The sequence below is a fragment of the Myodes glareolus genome, chromosome 14, assembly GCF_982192425.1.
Source record: "Myodes glareolus chromosome 14, mMyoGla1.1, whole genome shotgun sequence".
NCBI lineage: Eukaryota > Metazoa > Chordata > Mammalia > Rodentia > Cricetidae > Myodes > Myodes glareolus.
In genome coordinates this window covers 37,198,879-37,218,753 of record NC_142039.1, presented here as the reverse complement: position 1 = coordinate 37,218,753, position 19,875 = coordinate 37,198,879, and the positions used below count along the sequence as shown (strand labels likewise).

General features: G+C 40.5%; 1 protein-coding gene across 6 annotated transcripts in view; it reads right to left on the bottom strand.

Moving 5' to 3' along the window:
* Amph (amphiphysin) overlaps positions 1 to 19,875 on the bottom strand; it is a 209,664-nt gene that overhangs the window by 62,767 nt on the left and 127,022 nt on the right. For all 6 annotated transcript variants that reach the window (XM_085699261.2, XM_085699258.2, XM_085699259.2 and 3 more), the window contains exons 3-5: positions 15,866 to 15,920; positions 7,247 to 7,341; positions 3,988 to 4,083 (exon numbers count right to left, since the gene is read on the bottom strand). In XM_085699261.2, coding sequence (XP_085555387.2) covers positions 3,988 to 4,083; positions 7,247 to 7,341; positions 15,866 to 15,920 — 246 coding nt within the window. The remainder of the gene's footprint in view (positions 1 to 3,987; positions 4,084 to 7,246; positions 7,342 to 15,865; positions 15,921 to 19,875) is intronic.

Genomic DNA, 19,875 nt, shown 5'->3' with positions numbered 1-19,875 from the left:
GTAAGGGTTGCTCCTATTTAACTCACGGGGAATTGAGTTGCATGAGATTAACCTGTAATTTGCCTCGAACTTTCCACCCATGCCCGATCTTAGCAGGAATTAAATCAGAAATCCGCTCCACCGATCAACACCAGGAGTAGAGGAGGCAAGAGAAACAGCACTCAGGAGAGTGAGTGCAAGGTGAGCAGGGCCAGAGACCAAGCCTTCTTCCAATTGGCACCTTCTGAGCTCTCTCCTGCCTGCCTGCTGTCAGCCCGCTCCTGCTCCCCAGACTCAGCTAATGCCCCTCCCAATGCCTCCCCAGATTCTGCTAATTATTCCTGCCACTCAGCACAACTTCTCCACAGCCCGCGGACACAGTGACAGGTAGGTTCAGAAGGTTATTTGAACTGAGCAGCTTCAGATCTTAATTTTCATTCCAATGATAGTTTTCTGTTTCTACTACTTCCAAATAGCAATGAAATGCTTTCAGACACACCCAGAGTGGCCTTATGATAGTCCCTGAGCTAATCTGAATGGGGGAGAGTGAACCCTTTCAACAGGGCTGGTGGACCTCTTGTGCCAGCAAGGTGATAAAGCTTGTTGTTTTCAACAAGCACCTGACTGTTTACTTCTATGGGGCAGGAGCTTGAGTATCATTCAGTATCCCCAGAGTTCTATACAGATGTGCCTCTGCCCTAGGGACATCTTTAATATTTTCCAAATAGCAAATTTTGACCTATTGAAGATTGAATTGGTCTTTGAAGAGAGTTGAAATTCAGTTACTCCCATGCTTCGGAATGAGGTGGAAGAGTGCACTGGTAATTTGGTTTTGTTCAAACGATAAAGTGAAGTGAATCTAGTGAGACATTTCCCTGTGTAATGGACAAGGTTCTCACAAGGGGTAGCTTACTAAAGCAGAGGTGAATATTTTAAGATCTGTCATTCACTAGGCACATATAGTTGTGTGCTGGAACAAAAAAAATCAATCTTACTTCCTTTCCTGTGTGACACTTTTGGGAGTTTGAATAGGTGATAGATAGATAGATAGATAGATAGATAGATAGATAGATAGATAGGTAGGTAGGTAGATAGATAGATTGAAGCTTCATAAGAACAGAGTTAACTCAGGTTAACTTTTTCATATAACACAATTTAATTAAGTACCCAATAGTTAACTTAATTAAATAAGTAAATTTAAGTAATAGTAATAAATGTTAAGCAATAATAAATTTAATTAAAATTTCTTGAACTCCCTCGCTGCCCTAAATTTCTGTAGTTTAGAACACAATTTGTTACACTTTTAAAAATTCTCTAACAGTCCCAATTTGGAATTCGTTTTGGCACACTGAAGTAAATATATGCTGAGTTGTTCATGCCAACGTAGAATGAAAACTGCATTTTATAATAACTGCTCACAGCTGCAAGGCTGCCCGGGTTGGTGACATGTAGCTTTTTATTATAATATTGAGTTTTAGATGTCATGGATACACAATGAGAACCATAACACAGGGTGCCCTGTCAGCCAAACATCATCCTCATGAATGGTACTTCGTAGCCCTCTGTGATACCTACAGTGAATGTTTGAGAATTTGCGTGAGGTTTGAAATGTACGTGGCCTGTGATGTTAATAGGAGTCGGGGAAGTCACTTTTGTTCTATGGTTTGGAAACTTTCCATTTAGTTAATCTACAGAGCTCCTTTCCATCAATAATCCCTTCAGTACACAGTCACCAACCATCGTTTTACGACCTTAGGGAGACTACTCCTACTTCTAAACTGCACGCTTTGAGTACATGTAAAATTTAAATCTGTTTTCACACACACACACACACACACACACACACACACACACACACACACACACAATCAAATACAGCTATTGTCCACTCTCCAAATTGTCTCTTTCCTGAGATATCCACAAAAACCCTTAATTGTCTGCCATGCTACACAGTTTTCCAATCCTCTCTCTTGGCTGATGATTTTGTCAATGGAGCTTGAAGGTTAGGGTTAAGAGGGAGAAGATCTGATCTGGCCTCTCTACATGACATGTGTAAAGCCACGTGGTTGCCTTCAGAGAAGCACGACAAAGCCCCTGAATGTGTTATTCCCTCACCCCTAGACGTGCTGCCACTGACGGATCACACTGGGGTGTGTGAATTCACTGATGTGCCTCAAGAAAGAGGCTGCTTAGGTAAAAGTTCCAATGAGTGCTATATCGTGTGGATTTCAAATAAACTGAAATGAGCAACCAATGTGATCGATTATGATTCTGTTTCAACCCTGTGACTCTGTGCATGTTTGCTTTGTGATCACATACTTTTAGGAGACATGGGCAATGAAATAACTGCCTGTGGGTAACACTGGGGCAGTATTTTTTTTCCTCCTGAAATTCAGGCGCCTTTAGGTTGTCTACTTACCTAGTAAACCCTAACCTTACTTAGTTAAGTCACGCTATGAAAACACAACAGAATCAGACAAGCTGCAAGCTGACTTACGTTCTCAGGAAGGTGAATACTATTTCCTTTATGCTCTTTCAGATCCTGATTTTATGGAGATTAAGCTATCAGGCCATAGAGGTAATTTCAGAAGATAGAGGAATAAAACCTGGTTTCTGTTTCTCCCCTGGAGACCCTGATTCAAACAACACATCAGTTGTCTCATGGAGAACAGAAATTAGTTGAAAGGCTCCTAGCTGTGCAGCAAGTGCAAAGAAAACCTTTGACTGAAAGACACTCAACAAGCGTGTGGCCACCTGCAGGAGTTCCATTGCCTGGCACAGCCCAGGGTATGCTTACCCATAAGCATTCTGTTTCTATCACTATCCATGTGTCCCTCATCAAATTCCTTGAAAACCTAAGAACCTAGTAAATTCTAGTAGCTGCCTTCTAGAATCCAGTATCTGCTGGCAGGGGACTATTTTGTCTAATGCGCAGACTCCAGCACAGAGACACGAAGCAAATGAAAGCTCAGGGAAAAAAAATAGCTGGTGGATGTGTTAATATGGGGAATCCATCGTTCGGGCTTATTTCCTTGACATGTAGCCACCGTGAGGAATTTGCTGCTCAGTACTCCAGGAAGCTACAGCTGCTCTTTCCATATAGGCCGGTGCTCCCTATTCATACCCTGTGGGAGCAGAACAACAAGTCCTCACCCTACGTGCTGTTTTAGTGAAGACGCTTCATGTCACCGTGCAGCCAAGGCAAAAGCATTTCCTGCAGGAAATTTCCGGGTATTTGTCACAACTTCAGAGAAATCCATGTCACAGTGGATTTGTACAAGGAAATGCTCCAGATGCCCATAGGTGCTGGTTCATAGCCTCCTTACCCTGCTAGAGCGTCAATGTGTCCTGAGTCCATCTTGAACACAGGAGCAAAAGGGCTAATGCTACATATCTGCTACATATAAATGTTTGCTTAAACCCATCTTTACCCCCAAAGTCAGTTCCAAATCCACACCATTCAACCATTCACTTCTTTATTTACCCTTGTAGAGGACTTAATGACTAAATAATAACACAAATATACCTTAAGGGCTTATATTTCAATTTTAATCTGAAAGTTTCAAGAACAGAAAAAAAAGCCCAGATATGCTGTGACTACATGTAAAAATGATAGAAAATAGAGAAATATCAGATCTCCCCTCTCGTTTACAGTTAAGTTTCTCCATTCTCTGTGACCATTTATTCTAATGAAAATCATCCCATAAGGTTTGAATACAATGAAGACTTGGATACATTTGATTTCTGATTTTGTATCTATAGGCTTGAAAAGTCTTTGGCAAAGAAAGAAACATTGAAGTGTTCCCTAAGAGAGAGACGCTTTGATTTCTGTAGCTGGATTTTATTTCATGATAATAGGAATGAAATGAAACCCATGCTTAACTAAATGAAAAGTTAGAAATGTCTTTCATTGAACCTTGAGAACTTTTAATTCTCCTCTGTTGCCCTGGTTTCAGTAACCACATGGGACCATTCAATTATTTCCCTCACACACAGAGAGTGAAATACCTTTATGTCAGGAAATTGGCCCAAGTAGGTGTCCAGCGTCAGCAAGGACCCATCCACTAGTTTCTGATGGAAGTCTTCCCACAGCACATCACATTTCTAGGGGAAAAATTAGAGAAAATGACTCCATAATCTCAGACACATCTCACTAAATTTCTAAAATATCTAAAACCATGCAACTTGGCAAGCAATCCTCCCCAACATATGAGAAGATACAATATGGACTAATTAGAAAGCAAACAGTAAGGCAGTTTGTTGTAACTAACAAACAAGTTTAGAGTGTGGGTTGCTTAAAGTTCATCTCCTATTCTGAATTACTAAAGAATGCGGATGTTTTAACAGGTTCCCAAGTCCCAGCAGACAGACACTGGAGCTAAAAGATTGAAAAGAAATCCAGTGAGACAGCTAATTTCTCTGCAGCAATTGAAGAAACTGAGCCAACCCAGACAGAAATAGAAACAAAATGTGGGGGAAACATTAACTACAGAATGGAAGTCTGTCATATTGGGATACACTTACCAGTTATAAGGTACCCAGAGGATTGGGAAAAAAAAAGGTATCTGGTATTGTCAGTCTACCATGCCATGTCTGGGCTATCACTTCACTTCCAAATTTATATGATTGGTAAATCTTTCTTTAAAAAAAATCTTATTTATTCTTTGTGTTTTTCACATCATCCACCTCAATCCCATTCATTTGTTTGTCCCTTCACATCTGCACTCTGCCCTTGCAACCTCCCGAAATAAGATAAAATTTAAAAAAAGAAGAAAGAAATCTCATCATGGAAGCTGGGGTGTGACACAGTGAGTCACGCAGTACACCCTTTCGTCCATATATCTTTACTTGAAAGCGTTCATTGCAAAGAGTCACTGGTTCAAGGCTTGCAGTGTCTGCTACACTAACAATGCCAGGCCCTCAGTGGGACTTCTCTTATTGTTGCCCTGTGTCATGGAGATCCTGAAGCTTCTACAGGATCAGACCGGCCCCTTCATAAGCTCCTGTATATTACAGATGGGATGGATGTTGGGATGGGCCAACTCATAACACTGGTTCTGGGGCTGGGTAGCTGCAGGGTTGGTCAGCCCATCAGTTCTCCCCTGTCCTCACCACCAGGCTGAGCTATCTAGCATTGACATGGCTAGTTCACCCCTTGTAGCCACGAGCAAGGGACAGGGACAGTTCTCCTGCTTTCTCACACACCTGGACCATAAGGGCCAGCTCAACTGTACTGCCCAAGTGAGGTGCAGGGGCCAAGTGCTAGAGCTCATGAGGGGCAGGAACAGCTCTCCAACTTTTATGATATCACGGCAGATGAGGGCCAGAGTCAGCGCTCCCATGCTCGTGTTTTCAGGGCAGTTCACCTATATCCCCGTCAACAGGGTGAGCTCCGCTATGCTGCCCAGACGAGGTGCAGTGCCCACTTTCCTGAGTGCTGCAGCTGGTAAGGGGAAGGGTCAGCTCCCTCACCCACCCCAGGTCTCAGGGGCAAGGGGAGAGGAGGAAGACATCTTGTCCTTGTTCTCAATGAGTGGTAATTCTTAATCTTGTTTAAAAAATAAAAACAAACAAACAAACAAAAAACAAGTTTAAAACTGGTTATAATGTCCCACACCTAAAATCTCCAAAGGAGGAAAACAAAGGTGAGAAGATCAAGGTCAGCCTTAGCTACACAAGTTTGAGTCCAGTTTAGGCAACATGAGACCATTTCCAAAACAAATCAAAGAAGTTTGATTTGCATTTTTTTCCTTTTTAGCACTTCAAAAACTAATCCTAGTTATTATAATGCCCAATTTAAGAATATTATGCAAATAAAGTAATTTAAACCTACTTAATGAAAATGGTTCATCATTCATGGTGAATAGACTCTGAACATGTAATGATCAGTGGTTTTGTTTTCCGAAGGATGATGTTTGCGCTTGAAACTCAGGGTCCAAATGTCCGGGAATCTACAGGGACCACTGTAGTACAGCAGCCATTTCATTAAAGAATCAGTGTCAATAGAGGCATTGCCGTGGGAAAAATGGAATCATGAAATGTTCTAAGGATAATAATACACCTTTCCATTACTCTTTAAATTTTCATTGTTTGACATGGGTTTTGGGAATGCATTATTAGTCGGGAATGTACAACATGAGAAGTATTTAACAACATGCGACTGAAATACGGTGTTTGTACACTGAAAAAAGTAAGATGATAAAAACCCTCGATAAGTGCATTATAAAATTGCGTGTGGAACATTTTAGCCAAATCCACATCCTAAAAGATTTTAGAAGATGGACTATATCCAACAAGAGCATTTCTCATACATAAATCCATTCTTGTTTCAGTTCTAATGGAATCACAAAGATCAGCATCAGGGTGTCGGCACTGTCAGGCAGCAGTTGGAGACTCACTGTCAACCCCTTTCCCAAGGCTGTAGACAAGTGCAGATTATAGAATTAGCCTTCCCCTGGGCTTCGGCTGTGTCACCTAACTCAGACCTTCTCTTCCTAGATGTGCTGCATTGACTCACCTGCAGGGATGACATGACAAACAGTTGCTCTCCTAGACGCTCCCATCGGTGACCACAACATGCTCTGAACCCTGACTAGGGGACCTGAACACAAAGGCTTCAAATGTGTTCAGTTAGTTCAATAGTTATTCCCATCTTGTACATGGGAATGAGTTCCCAGAAAATAAGGGAACTGCCTGAGGTCACACAGTCATTCTTGCTGTCTGTTCCACTCTACTTTCCACAAAGCAGTGACAGCCATTGTCTCACTTCCTGCAGGCTAGCTGACCCCGAGCTCCAGTCTTCAGCTCAGGTGTGAGGGTGTTTCCAAGTCCCAACATGCCATGGAGTTCAGTTGGTTTTAGTGAATGGACTAACTGTGCTACAGAGGATGGGAGGTCCTCTGAGCCTTTGTTTCTGTATTCCAAGAGGGTTGACTAAAAGGGAGGTGGGACTAAAACGGAGAACTCCTGCAGAAAAACCACACCAAAAAAGGCTATGCTAAAAATATCTGTCACAACCTATGTCATCTAGCAGAAAAGAGCTATTGTTATTCTTAAGAAAAGCAATCTTTAACCCAACCCGTCTCAAAATGTTTTGGAATCAACTTCCCCTCACACTACAAGTGGGGGATGACTTTGGCAGTAGACCTCAGGCTGCTTTCTGAGTATCTAGTCTTACTTTGTCCTGAAGTGGGAAGTGGGTAGGTGGGGTGATCAGTGGAAGTCTTCTTTCTGGAAGCTGCTCTATGAGTCATAATCCAGCTCTCACCTCACCAACCATCTTCACATCTTCCCGTCCATACCAATCTGGCTCGTAGACTTCATGAAGTGACTCAGTGAGCTTCATTGAGGCCTCCTGCATGCCTAGCATCGAAGAAAAACAGTTCTTGTTACATGGAATGGCTCTCTCCTCCCTTGCTTTGGTAACTGACACAAAACCAACTGTGAGCACACCTACATCCTTCCTTGAGAGACTCGGAGTCTTTCATCTTTCTCACAGTACACACTTGTAGTTACTTACATAATGGTAGCAAAACACTGGGTCTCAGAAGAAGTCAACACTGTCATATGCTAAGAACTACAACAACAATGTGCTCTAGTCACTTAATAAAGGGAATCTAACAACAAATTTCTAGAACACCGAGATAGTAAATAATACTGCAAAATTCTAAGAGAAAAATTAATCCTGAATCACTGTATAAAAAAACAAAGTACATTCAAAGAAAGTTGATAGAGTATAAATAGGACTTCAGTATATATAAACGGAAAGCGGTTACTTGATTTAAACAGTAAAATTTTTGAAAGTGGCTACAATTCAAGTGGAACTTAGGTTTTCAAAAGACAAGTAAAAATGTTATTTTCTCAATATCTCTCAAAACTATGAAAATAGTTTTGAATGAAACCTTTCAGAAAGCTTTGACTTCATGAGGTCTAAGTTTTCTTTACACATCAGTAGGCTGCAAATGCTCACTTATTAATAATCATAACAATAGGAAGTGACTATGAGCAACAAGGGTATAAAGCAGCTCCAGGGCTTTGCAGTCACACACCCCCCCTTACCTCCTCCTGACATGACCAGACCCAGGAAAGCACAGAGGATAAAGTGCAAAGGCTGGGTTCACATGAAGGCGACCAATGAATGACACCAGAACATTAGGCAACCAATTGCTGAAAGACCTCGCCTGGCCAAGTTGGTGTCTAAGCTATTATCAGTCAGGAGTTAACAAAGGGAAGCAGAGAAAACTTAATGCAGTGAAGCAAGGATTGGAACCATGTATAAATTGCTAACGACCACAGGATATCTGGACAGATGATAGTCAGTCCTGGGTTCGCCAAGGAGTACAAAAGGACAAAATTAAAGAGGCTTGAGATGACAGTCTGTATTGCAGAAGAATGCGTGAATTCCACACAGATACAATTTGGCATATAAGCCTAGGTTTTCCCCATCTCCCTGATAATTAACACAAATAATGACCCTCACACTGTTGAGGTTGGGTGGACCTCAAGCCATATGAGGTGACAAAGCCTGCAATGAAGAGTGCACTACTGTGTGTCGATGAAGATGCCCTTGACAATGAGGTGTGAAGCCCATAGTGGTGCGGGAGAATTATCTGTATTCTGTCAATCATATATTTTAATAAAACGCTGATTGGCCAGGCAGGAAATATAGGCAGGTCAACCAGACAGGAAGTAGAGGTGGGGCGATGAGAACAGGAGAAGGCTAGGAAGGAGGAAGCCCATTCCTCCATTCCTGCACAGACCACAGAGAAGCAAGATGTAACCTGCCCCGCTGGAAAAGGTACTGAGCCACATGGCTAACATAGATAAGAATTATGGGTTACCATCAGATGTAAGAATTAGTTAATAAGAAGACTGAGCTAATGGGCCAATCAGTTTATAACCTAATGTAGACTCTGTGTGATTTTTTGGGGGGGACTTGCTGGTTGTGGGGTACCGGGTGGGACAGAAACCCCAACAAGCCAGCCGTCATGTTACACCATAGTACTGTGTATGGCTGAAGATGCCCTTGACAATGAGGTGTGAAGCCCATAGTACTGTGTATGGCTGAAGATGCCCTTGACAATGAGGTGTGAAACCCGTACTACTATGTATGGGTGAAGATGCCCTTGACAATGAGGTGTGAAGCCCATACTACTGTGTGTGGGTGAAGATGCCCTTGACAATGAGGTGTGAAGCCCATACTACTGTGTATGGGTGAAGATGCTCTTGACAATGAGGTGTGAAGCCCACATGGCTGAAGAGACTTGCGCGAACATGCTGGAGGGAATGCACAGGAAGTCAGTGAGGATTGAAACCTCCTTGGAATCGGGTGAAGCACAGTCATACAAGCACAGACAAGACAAAGGTGACATAGAACCCATGTCCACCCCTATATTTAGGCAAGTGAAGCTATATTCTCCCACAATAAGGTCACCACTGAAGTAATAACTACACCATATGTCATATTCCCCTAAGCCCAGGTACATGTATACTTGTACTAAGAAACAACTTCCTCATTTCACAGCAAACAAAGATTACTGGTTGTTCTGCTTCTATAATTCATACGACAAAGGCTTCTGGTGTTTCCTTTATGTCTTTTTCTGAAGCTGACAAAAATTGTAAATAGCTATGAAAACAAGTTCTGATTAAGTTGGTGGAGATTGACAACAAATGGTCTTTATAGTGAAAATCAAAACTGACCTCAAACAAAATAAAATATTGTAAGACTATTCACCAATGCTAAAGGCACAATATTCAGTAATGTTTCTATTAGACCAAAGTGACTGACCATTACTATGCACATACACAGGGAATTTGGATGAGGCAATTTTGACATAGAAATGGGTTCGAAGAATTTGACTCCATATGAAGGGGGTAGAATGTAGCTGGAATTTTCTTTGGGATGCTAACCAGCTTCCAAGATAAAGGCATGGAGACTGGTCAATTATAAATGCTCAGCCTTATCTTAGACTTGTCCCACTAGCTTTTTAAAATTAATTTGGCCTATTTCTATTCATCCACATTTTACCTCGGGGCCTTTTACCTTTCTTTCGTTCTGTATGTCCTACTTTCCTGCTTCTTCTGTGTCCAATTGACTGGCCCCTGGCATCTCCCTACCATCTGCTTCTCTTTATTCTCCCTTGAGCCTAAATTCCTTTTTTCCTGCCAAGAAATTCTGCCTATACCTCCTCCCTTGCTATTGGCCATTCAGCTTTTTATTAGACCAGTCATGTACCTTAGGCAGGCAAGGTAAAGCAGCAACACATCTTTATATGATTAAACAAATGCAACACATCTTTGCAGAGTAAAACAAATACTCTGCAGTGGTGTGGTGTGACAGAAAAATTTTCCAGATGCGAAGTTTTGATCTTGAACTTCTCAGACTCCAGATGAGACAATTCAGTTTCGATTCATTATAAATTACCCAAAATCACAAAATCAAACTAAAACAAAGAACTAACTCTGATGGCAGAATATAAGAAAAAAGCAAACAGCTAAAATCCTTTTCAAAGTTTCTTTTCAAAGTAATTTGTTAACCTCAGAACAGAGTTTATACTGAAAGTTACTATTGGCAGTTAATATCTAATAGGTGATACTTTATAAGATTAGTAACTTACAAGATTGTATAGCAACTCAGACCATTATATATAGGAAGAATATCCAGTTTCTATTGGATAGGAGACACTCTTCAAAATGTTGGGTTATCTTCAAAGCATTTATTAAAACAGATTGTTATTTGAGGCCAACATTATGACTTTGTTTTTACCCTTCAAGACTAATGGTAGCTAGAGATTGTACTTTAATTACCACTCTTTGCTTGCATAGTCTCAGGTTCTAATGGTTTAGTTAAAAATAACATAGCTTATATAGAACAGTAGCCAACCACTCCAATAAATTTGCAAAATGTTGTCCATGGAGTCACACTATATGGGATGACAGTGCTCTCTGCAAGAACCACAAATTATGTAACAGAAATTCCAATTCCAGGCAAAGAAACCCCCCCTGTTGTCAGTCAGGGGTATTCAAGACTTCCCTCAAAATGTAGGCTGCTACTGTTATCCTTGGTTGCCTCCCAGAACTTGAAGGTAAAATCCTATTTCTAAAGACACACTACATGCTTCAGACATGGGAGTTGGAGAACTAGAGCTAGAACTGACCTGGAAGCCTCCTCCCTGGGGATTACTCTTGTAATATTAGAAATGCCATGCAAGCTGTCAAGGAAGAAAAGAAACCAATAGTCCCCTCTACCTGTATGGCCTACAAACCACAGGAATGACAAGCATGATAAGATTGCCCCAAGGGTTCAATGATAGCACTTTTATCTTAGGGGTTACCAACTTTTATCTTCTAATGGGCTTAAGGCAGTTCAACAGGAGGGAAGTCATGCATTCCTGTGTGGTACTATAAACCCAGCGAACTATTACTGATGGCTGGAGAAGTAATAGGCCATAGAGGGTGGATAGCCTACTACTACTGTTTTTCTCTTATCAAAATGGTTTCTAACTATACTCTAAGGTCTTATCCTTATAACCATAGTGAAGTGTAGCTTTTGTTCCTCATCAAAGAAGCTTATTTTATGCATTTGTCAGAAGCTATAGAGATCTGCAAATGGTCATAATACAGAGGTGGTGTGGGAGAATTGTCTGTATTCTGTCAATCATATTTTAATAAAACATTGATTGGCCAGGCAGGCAGTATAGGCGGGAAAGCCAGACAGGAAGTAGAGGTGATGCAATGAGAACAGGAGAATTCTGGGAAGCAGGAAGCTTCCTCTGCCACTCCTGCGCAGACCACCGAAGAGGCAGTATGTAACTTGCCCAGCTGAGAAAGGTACGGAGCCATGTGGCTAATGTAGATAAGGATAATGGGGTAACATAAGTTATAAGAGTTAACAAGAAGCCTGACCTAATGGGCCAATCAGCTTTATAACCTAATGTAGACTCCGTGTGATTTTCTTTGTTGCTTGCCAGCTGTGGGATTTGCCGGTTGTGGGGTACCGGGCGGGCCGGAAACCCCAACAAGTCGGCCTTCATGTTACACAGAGGATAAATAGCTACAGTGAAACAAACTCCAATTGAAACATCTACAACATATCTTCTATACCTAAGATGAATATCACAGAAGAGAAGGCAGAAAGATTATACAAGCCAGAGTCAGGGCACTAGTTTTTAAATAGTGTCTGTGAATGCAGCCAGAGGCTAAATACTTCTCCCAAAATTGCCTTAGCTTCCGGGTTCCCCTGGGGCTGAATCCGGTTCGTTTGTGCTGTTACTATGATCTTATGTGCACTGCAGTACTATCAATAGCCAACGTACTCTGTAAAAACAGAAATTGGCCTCAAGTGAAATGTGTTCACAATGCCAATGCTGATCTTCCTAATGCATGCATGCTCCTTGTGTTTAAGTGTGTTTCTCCACCTCAAATGTGTTCTTCATGACAACGAGAAGAGAAGGCATCTGGGATATACGGCTTTACCCCACAGCAGCTCTGCAGAACACAGTATCATTGGCAACTCCAAAACCCACTCTGAGAAGCTCACCAGGCATCTGTATAAATATTCATCCTAACCATCTTTGGCTAAAGTAATTTCAACACAGAAGACTGTTTGTGGAATATAACTAGCAAAAACTACCCAAACAGTAGAAACCAAGGAGGAGCAAGGTCATATTATCCCTTCTCCTTAGAGAGATGTGGTCACCAGAAGTAGCAGGCAGATGCTGCTTTTCTGCACTACCCAGTTTCTTGCTGGAACTAATGCCTCACTTAAGGGGTTCTCTTCTAGACAATATTAAAGAAAAAAATTATGCTAAACTTTTCCTGTAGCCTTATCTATCTAATGAAGTAAAAGAGACCAACTTACACAGAACTATATAGAACAGCAGTTTTTAATCTGTTTGACCCCTTTGGGGTTGAAAGATTCTTTCACAAGGGGTCGCCCAAGACCATCAGAAAACACAGATATTTATATTAAGATTTATAATTGTAGCAACATTACAGTCATGAGGTAGCGATAAAAAAGTTTTATGGTTGGGATTCCACCACAACATGAGGAACTGTATTAAAATATCACAGCATTAGGAAGGTTGAGAACCACTGACATAGAAGGAGAGCTTATTCATTTAACAAATATATCCACACAAAAATATTAGTTAACATAGAGAAAAGATACAATCTTGAAATAATATGACTTCCTGTGTTCATATCTTAATTAGGTAATGATAAAGTAACTAGAGGAATTTATATTTTCTGATAGAATTGTTACAAATAGCACTTGAAGTTAATTTTGAAGCAGTTATTGATGAGCTCTATAAATCCGAAGGAGTAAATGCTTGGCATTACTTGTCAGAAAATGTAAAATAGAGATAATGGAATTTACCATATAGCTGCTTGGAAGACTATAAACAAGGAAGATGTCAAAAGAGCACAGAGCAGAGTTCAGTACACAGGAAGTGCTCTTGTAAAAGCAAGAGTAGGAAGGCCAAAGAGAGGGGTCACTGAGGAAACACTCTTGCCACCAACCTAATGACCTTAGGTTGTCCCCTGGAAGCCACATGGTGGAAGAAGATAACCAATTCCAGCAAGTTTTCCTCTGATTTACACACACACACACACACACACACACACACACACTATGGCAAGTGAAAATTTTTGCATAGATGAGCAAAAAAATCAGTGAGACTGATGCTCAGTATTAGTCATAAAGTTTAACAGTCCTGTCAGAAAGCAGATAAAACCAAAGGTTTCGAGAACAAAAAGCCAGACAGGGTAGCATGTATGAGGTTTACTAAGCATGCTCCTAGGACCAGTTAAACTTGGGTGTTTCATTTATGTCATCAACAAAATACATGCAGGGCTGGGCAGATGGTCCAGGGTCTAAGAGCACATACTACTGTGCAGAGGCCCCCAGTTTGGTCCCCAGCACCCAGGACCCACTTTGGACAGTTCACAACCATCTATACGTTATTCCAGCTCCAAAAGCCTATGATGCTCTGGCCTCCTGGAGCACCCACACTTATGCATACACCCCCATATAGATATGTAGGCAAACACATAATTAAAAGATGAAAAAATATTTTAAAATACAGACAATAGAAGCATCCACCACACAGTGATGTCGAGAAGATTGAAAGTATGTACCTGGCAAGTAAAAAGCTTATATATCTTTTATTTAAAAATAAATTTTACTTATCACTATCATTATGGCTAGTTTTTTATTAATAACATTCTCAGTACTTCATCATTTATCAAGATCTTTATAATCAGTTTTACACACTCACTATGAACTACGAGAATACCTTCTTAGAAGTGAAGGACTGTGTCAAAAGGTATGTGTAAAATCTGAAGGAACACCCATTTAAAAGCCTCTGCCAAATTGCTTTCCAGGAAAACAATCTTAACAGAAAAAAAATTTCTTGTGTCCTTGAATAACCAGAATTGCAGGGATGGCATCTCCCATGTCATTTTCTTAATCATTCCTTGGTGAGTTCCAAAGATAAAGAAGATTTTTCATGTCATATCCATCAGAAGTTTTTTTTTTTTCTCTTATGTTTTGGTTTTTGGACTTTTTTTTTTTTGGTTGGTTGGTTGGTGTCTTTTTTTGTTTGTTTGTTCATTTGCTTTGGTTTTGCAGTGCTGGATCCTGAACCTAAGTTTTCACCTTAACTAAGAAATAAGTATTCCACTACCAAACTATGTCATCTGTCCTTAACCGCTTTTGCATTTTTATATTGAGACAGTTTCACTAAGTTGCTCACAGTGTCCATTAAGGTGGCCTTTTTCTTCCTTACGATCTTATGATCTTCCTGCCTCAGCTCCCCCTGTTTAATTCTTCCCTAGCTAATTTTCCTCTCCAAACATTTTGTTCATTTCTAAAAATAAACCATTCACCATTTAGTTTACTTACTTAGTTCTTTATATCTTAGTTCAATTGCATTGAATAAACTCATCATTTCTCGTAATTTTAAACATGGTAAAATCTCTGGTTCTTAGTTATGTCTTTTGGGGTATCTTGAAAATACCTCATTCACCCAAAAATGAGAACTAAATACTTTGTGTTTTAGTCTTCATACGGAAACTTTGCATGTGCATGTTTAAATCTTTATCTGAATTGGGAAGTAATGAAGTCTGAAATGGGCATTCCATGTTTTTCTCAGTGTTGGAGAGTTTTCCCGTGACTCCATGTAAGATGCTTCATCCTCTCTCCACTCATCATGAGGTCTGCTCTCTGGAGCATCAAGTCTGTTGGTGCTCTTGGCTCGGACTCAGAGAGGGACACCTGGAGATGAGTGGAGAGTAGCCTTGCAGCCCGCCATTCACTCCTCTTGCCGCTTCTACTGGCCTCCTGGATTGCACAGCAAAGGTCAGAAACCACTCTGTTCCCTAGATTGCACACTGGCACACTTTATAAACAGTTGGGCTTTGTTTTCCTTTTTCCGTCTGAAAGTCACAGGCTGGTGCTCCCTGGTACTCAACCGCCACCTGCTTCTCCTGCAACTTTTTGCTCCTCATAGTGAGAGAGGTCTTACTTAGGTCTGTGAGTATTGTACCTTGGGACCCCTCTGAAGGGACACCAGCTGCAGGTTTGCTTCAGTAAAGTCTCCCGTTCACTCTGTCTAACAAGCCTTCCTAGAAACCCCTGGCATGTGGGTGGCATTTATTTTTAGTTTATAGTAGAAGGGCAGAAGTAGTTTTGTCCTTGAATATTCTGATTATCATTTCAATGGAAACTGGAAGGGGGTGGAATGAAACACCTGTGATCTAATATGCTACTTGCCAGGAAGCCAAGCGGAGGGAGAGCTCACTCATTAACACTCACTCCTGTCTCTTACAAATTCCAAGAACAACTTGTGCTTGGAAACAGGCGGTAAACAACACACATACACATTACCTTTGATTGCTGCTAAATATCCTCGGAGTTCTCGCTGGAGTCTGGTTCCCTCTGCCTGAAAAATACACAAGTACAGAGATACTAAACATCTTGTCTATATTTTTCATGCAAATATCAAGAAGTGATAAGATTTGGTTATCATTGCTAGAACATTGTTACTGAAAAAAATGTATGTATGTAAGCACAGACTGAACAAGATGATATGCCCATTAGTCTCAGTATTTATACAGGCATTATTCAGAGGGAAAAAAGACAAAGAAGATTTTGCTAAGTAGAAAGCAGGGTATAGCAGATAGACCCTTCATGCTTAAGAACCACCAGTAGAAAGGCTCATATATATATCTGCTGTTCTTAATTTTCACACCTGGAAATAGCAAAACGATTTTTTATAACCTCTGTTCAGAATGGTAGCTTGCTGTTGTTAAGTCAGTCCAGTATCCTGTGAAAAGGCAAATGCTGAGGCATGTGACTGAGCAACAAAAAATTTCTGAGAACGCACACACTATACACATTTTTGTTGGGATCATTTCACAAACTTTCAAAAAGAACCTTTCCTCCTTGAGTTTTATGGGAATAATTATGGCAGTCATATTCTCTCAATCAAATGATTAGGCATATGATTGTAAGTTATCATCCAATACAAGCTTAAAATATCTAAGCAAAATATGTATATTACATATAAATGGCATTTAGCACTAAATACCCATTCAAAGTACTTGGAGATATGAAATGTTTTTAAATATAGTCAGCAATTAATTCATAAACTCTGAAAAAAAAGACTTCCCTGAAGACCACGTTTGATTCAAGGTGCACCCTACTGCCTACCAATGGAATACATAAAGAGTGGCATTGTTTCTTGGTGATCTAGGTAACGTGCAGGGAAAGTGTGTATTTGAATTAATCTCGGGCTAGTTTTTGCAACTCTGCATACTGTCAATATCAGAGCAAAGGGTTACTGAATTTCTTGGAGTAAATGAACTTTAATTAGAGTGGTTCCACTCAGAATGGAAGAAGGAATTAGTCAAGTTCTAAGTAAGGGACCTCTGTTTCAGTGTATTGACAGGGTCCAAATAAACATCTTTGGGGTTCCTTGACTTGACGAGTCATCTAGAACCAGAGTGTGAAGGAAAACTGCAGAAAACTAGGAGGAAAATGTGAAATTCTAAAACAAGACAGTACAGTAGCAAAGCATTCCACAGAGAAGCTAAAAGGATAAACATGGGAGATGAGGTAAAGAGTAATGAGCTCCCAAAGAAGCCACAGGACAGAGAAGCAGAAGGAAAGCCAACACAAAACCTTGAGAAAAGGACTTTTCCCATTAAAATCTAAATCTAAATACAGGAGACCATCACAACTGCCTTATCACAACTCCACTCCTATAGAAACCATAACCCACAGCTAACCCTGGTTCGAAAGCACTTAATGGAAAATTCCATAAACAATCCCATGTTTTAATTTGTGCCCGGATCTCTCCCTCACAAAAACATAAGTGAAGGTATCCATGCTGTGCATGCTTCACACCATTTTATCACTACCCTTGCGTCCCAATAAACTTCATCTTATAATAGTTCCATAGCTGTGGGAGCACTCACTGTGGTGAATTAGATATGCCAAAGAAAACGAAGGTTCTGAAGACAAGAAAAAAGAAAAATAGCATGCTGAGGTTGCATGATCTTAGGAGCTATAATAATCATTGTTAATCTTCCACCGAGTCTCATCTATAGACATGCAGGCTACGTGTCGTATAAATGGGAAAAAACAATATATACAGGTTTGATGTAATTCATGGCTTCAGAAAATTTAGTCTATATTCCTCTCAGAAGAGGAGGAAGTGTTGAAAGCTTCAAAATATAGACTTGAGAGGGACTTTATTATTGCTGGTCTATCATAATTCTTTTAATAAAAGTAGTAATTCCAGCTTTAATAACACCAGAATTGGCTATAGGACTTCTCTGAATGTGAGTAGAAGTGCCATGCATTGCTAAGTTGGAAGCCATCATACAACCTTGACGTGTCTTTCTTTCACTTTGTGTCCCACAGTGTTCCAGATGGGGCTGTGTGTTTGACCTGGGTCCCAGGGTGACAGAAACTCACAATACAGCTCATTTTTACATTTCCAAAAGTGAGAACTATTTTGGCAGAGAGCCATGGAAATAGCGTGACCTCGGCGGAATGTAGACCAAACTGCCCAATTAAACAGTCAGTGAGCACTGAGAATGCTGACCTGCAGCAAAGGCAGAAATACCGCAACAAAAGATCCAATGGAGCTACTGAGTGGAGAAGCATTACTGGAATTTGCAGAAACATTCAGAAAAGAAAACAAACTGGAAATGTTAAGGACAAAGCAAATAGTTAGAAGATAATGGAAGCTTGAACAATGGAAAGAAATGGTACGGGGTTGAGAGAAGTCAGGTTTCACATCAGAGGTTAGGAGGTTAGAGGGAATCAAGTCTGAACTGAGACATCTGATTTTCCTGAACTGATTTGAATCCAAAGCAATGTGAAGCTGAAAGTTCTAAAAGGTACAGTTCTGGAGGATTTCAGTTCCTCAATGTCACGCTTCTCAAACCAGGTGAGTGGAAAATCTGGGCTGCATCAGTGGCTTCTCCAGGACTCATAGAGAAGAATGACATATGCCGTCATTAGGCCAGAACTTCACAGACGTCTCTGGATCCTAGATGCTGTCTCTACTGTTTGTTGTTCTCCAGGGTCACAGAGATGAAGGAAGCCTTACTAACCATGAAGGATGCTTCATCCTCTGCCCCTCGTGCAAACAGCATGCAGAACCCACCGCGAAAATGGCGGCCATGAGTCACCAGGATTGTTCAGAGTATCTGGAAATAGCAAATGAGTGCAGGAAAGAGCATTCATCTCCCAAACACTCATGGAACAGAGTATGTCAGATGAAGACCACAATTAAGCCACTGCCTTTTCTTTCAAAACAAGAAAGAAATTTAAATTATTCATGCTCCTCTCCATACACTGGATTAATCTTGCCAACAGGAAACAATAATGTTTTTTTTTAATGAAGTGAGATTCTCAGAAGAGATTATTTTTTAATGTAACAGTGAAGAAAAGTTCAGGCTGTACAATACTAGCTTAAATAGATGAGCTCAATTTAAGCAGACTCCCAGAGCTAATTCAAATGACTTTCTTCTTTCTCGGTTATTAACAGCTTTAATTTTCCCCATAAGGTCATGTAAATCTTTCAGTAACAACCACATGGAACTCCATCTAAAATTTTGCCAGATCCCAAAATGCAAAAGGCTTTTTAGAAAGATTCTTCACCTACAGCATCTCATAGGGTAGGTTCTTGTACATGCCAAAATTTCTCTACATCATTACTGTGGGTGAACAGTAGATAATTAAAATTGTTAGATTCTTCATCCAAATATATCTACCCTCATTTTGTATTCATCTATAATATATGCCAGGATCTCTGAGGGTGTGTGGTCTGGCAGAATTGTTTAATGTTTCTAAGACTTGGCTTTTGGCAGCTTTTAAGTGGAAAAGCAGAGTCATAGCCCTCTCTTGTGAGTCCATCCTGTTCTATAACAGTCCAGCTAGTGGCTGTCCTTCACCACTCTCCTTTCCTGCACACTGTTTGCCCTGCAACACAAGGACAACCTTGCAGCAGTGACATGCTGCTCTTCTGGAAAATGCTTTCCCTTGGTTTGTTTCCAATGTACTGTGTTTTTCCTGTCTTTGTTTTCTCCATTCATTTCCAATGATCCCTTTACTTTCTCCCATGCTCCTTCTACATCCTTACAGATCCCAGACCTCAACACATGTTCCTTTTGATTTAAGTTGAAAAACCTCTTACCCAACTGCTCAGATTTCCTTGATTTTGAAGCTATTCAAAATTTCTCTGAGGACTGTCACTTTAATAAATCAACCATGAATTTTGAGTTTATTCTGTGTATAGAAAGCACATTTAAATCCCCACATCTGTGGTACTATATGACTTTACTTTTCTTGACTATTTTTTATGTAATTCTCTATCAAATGGT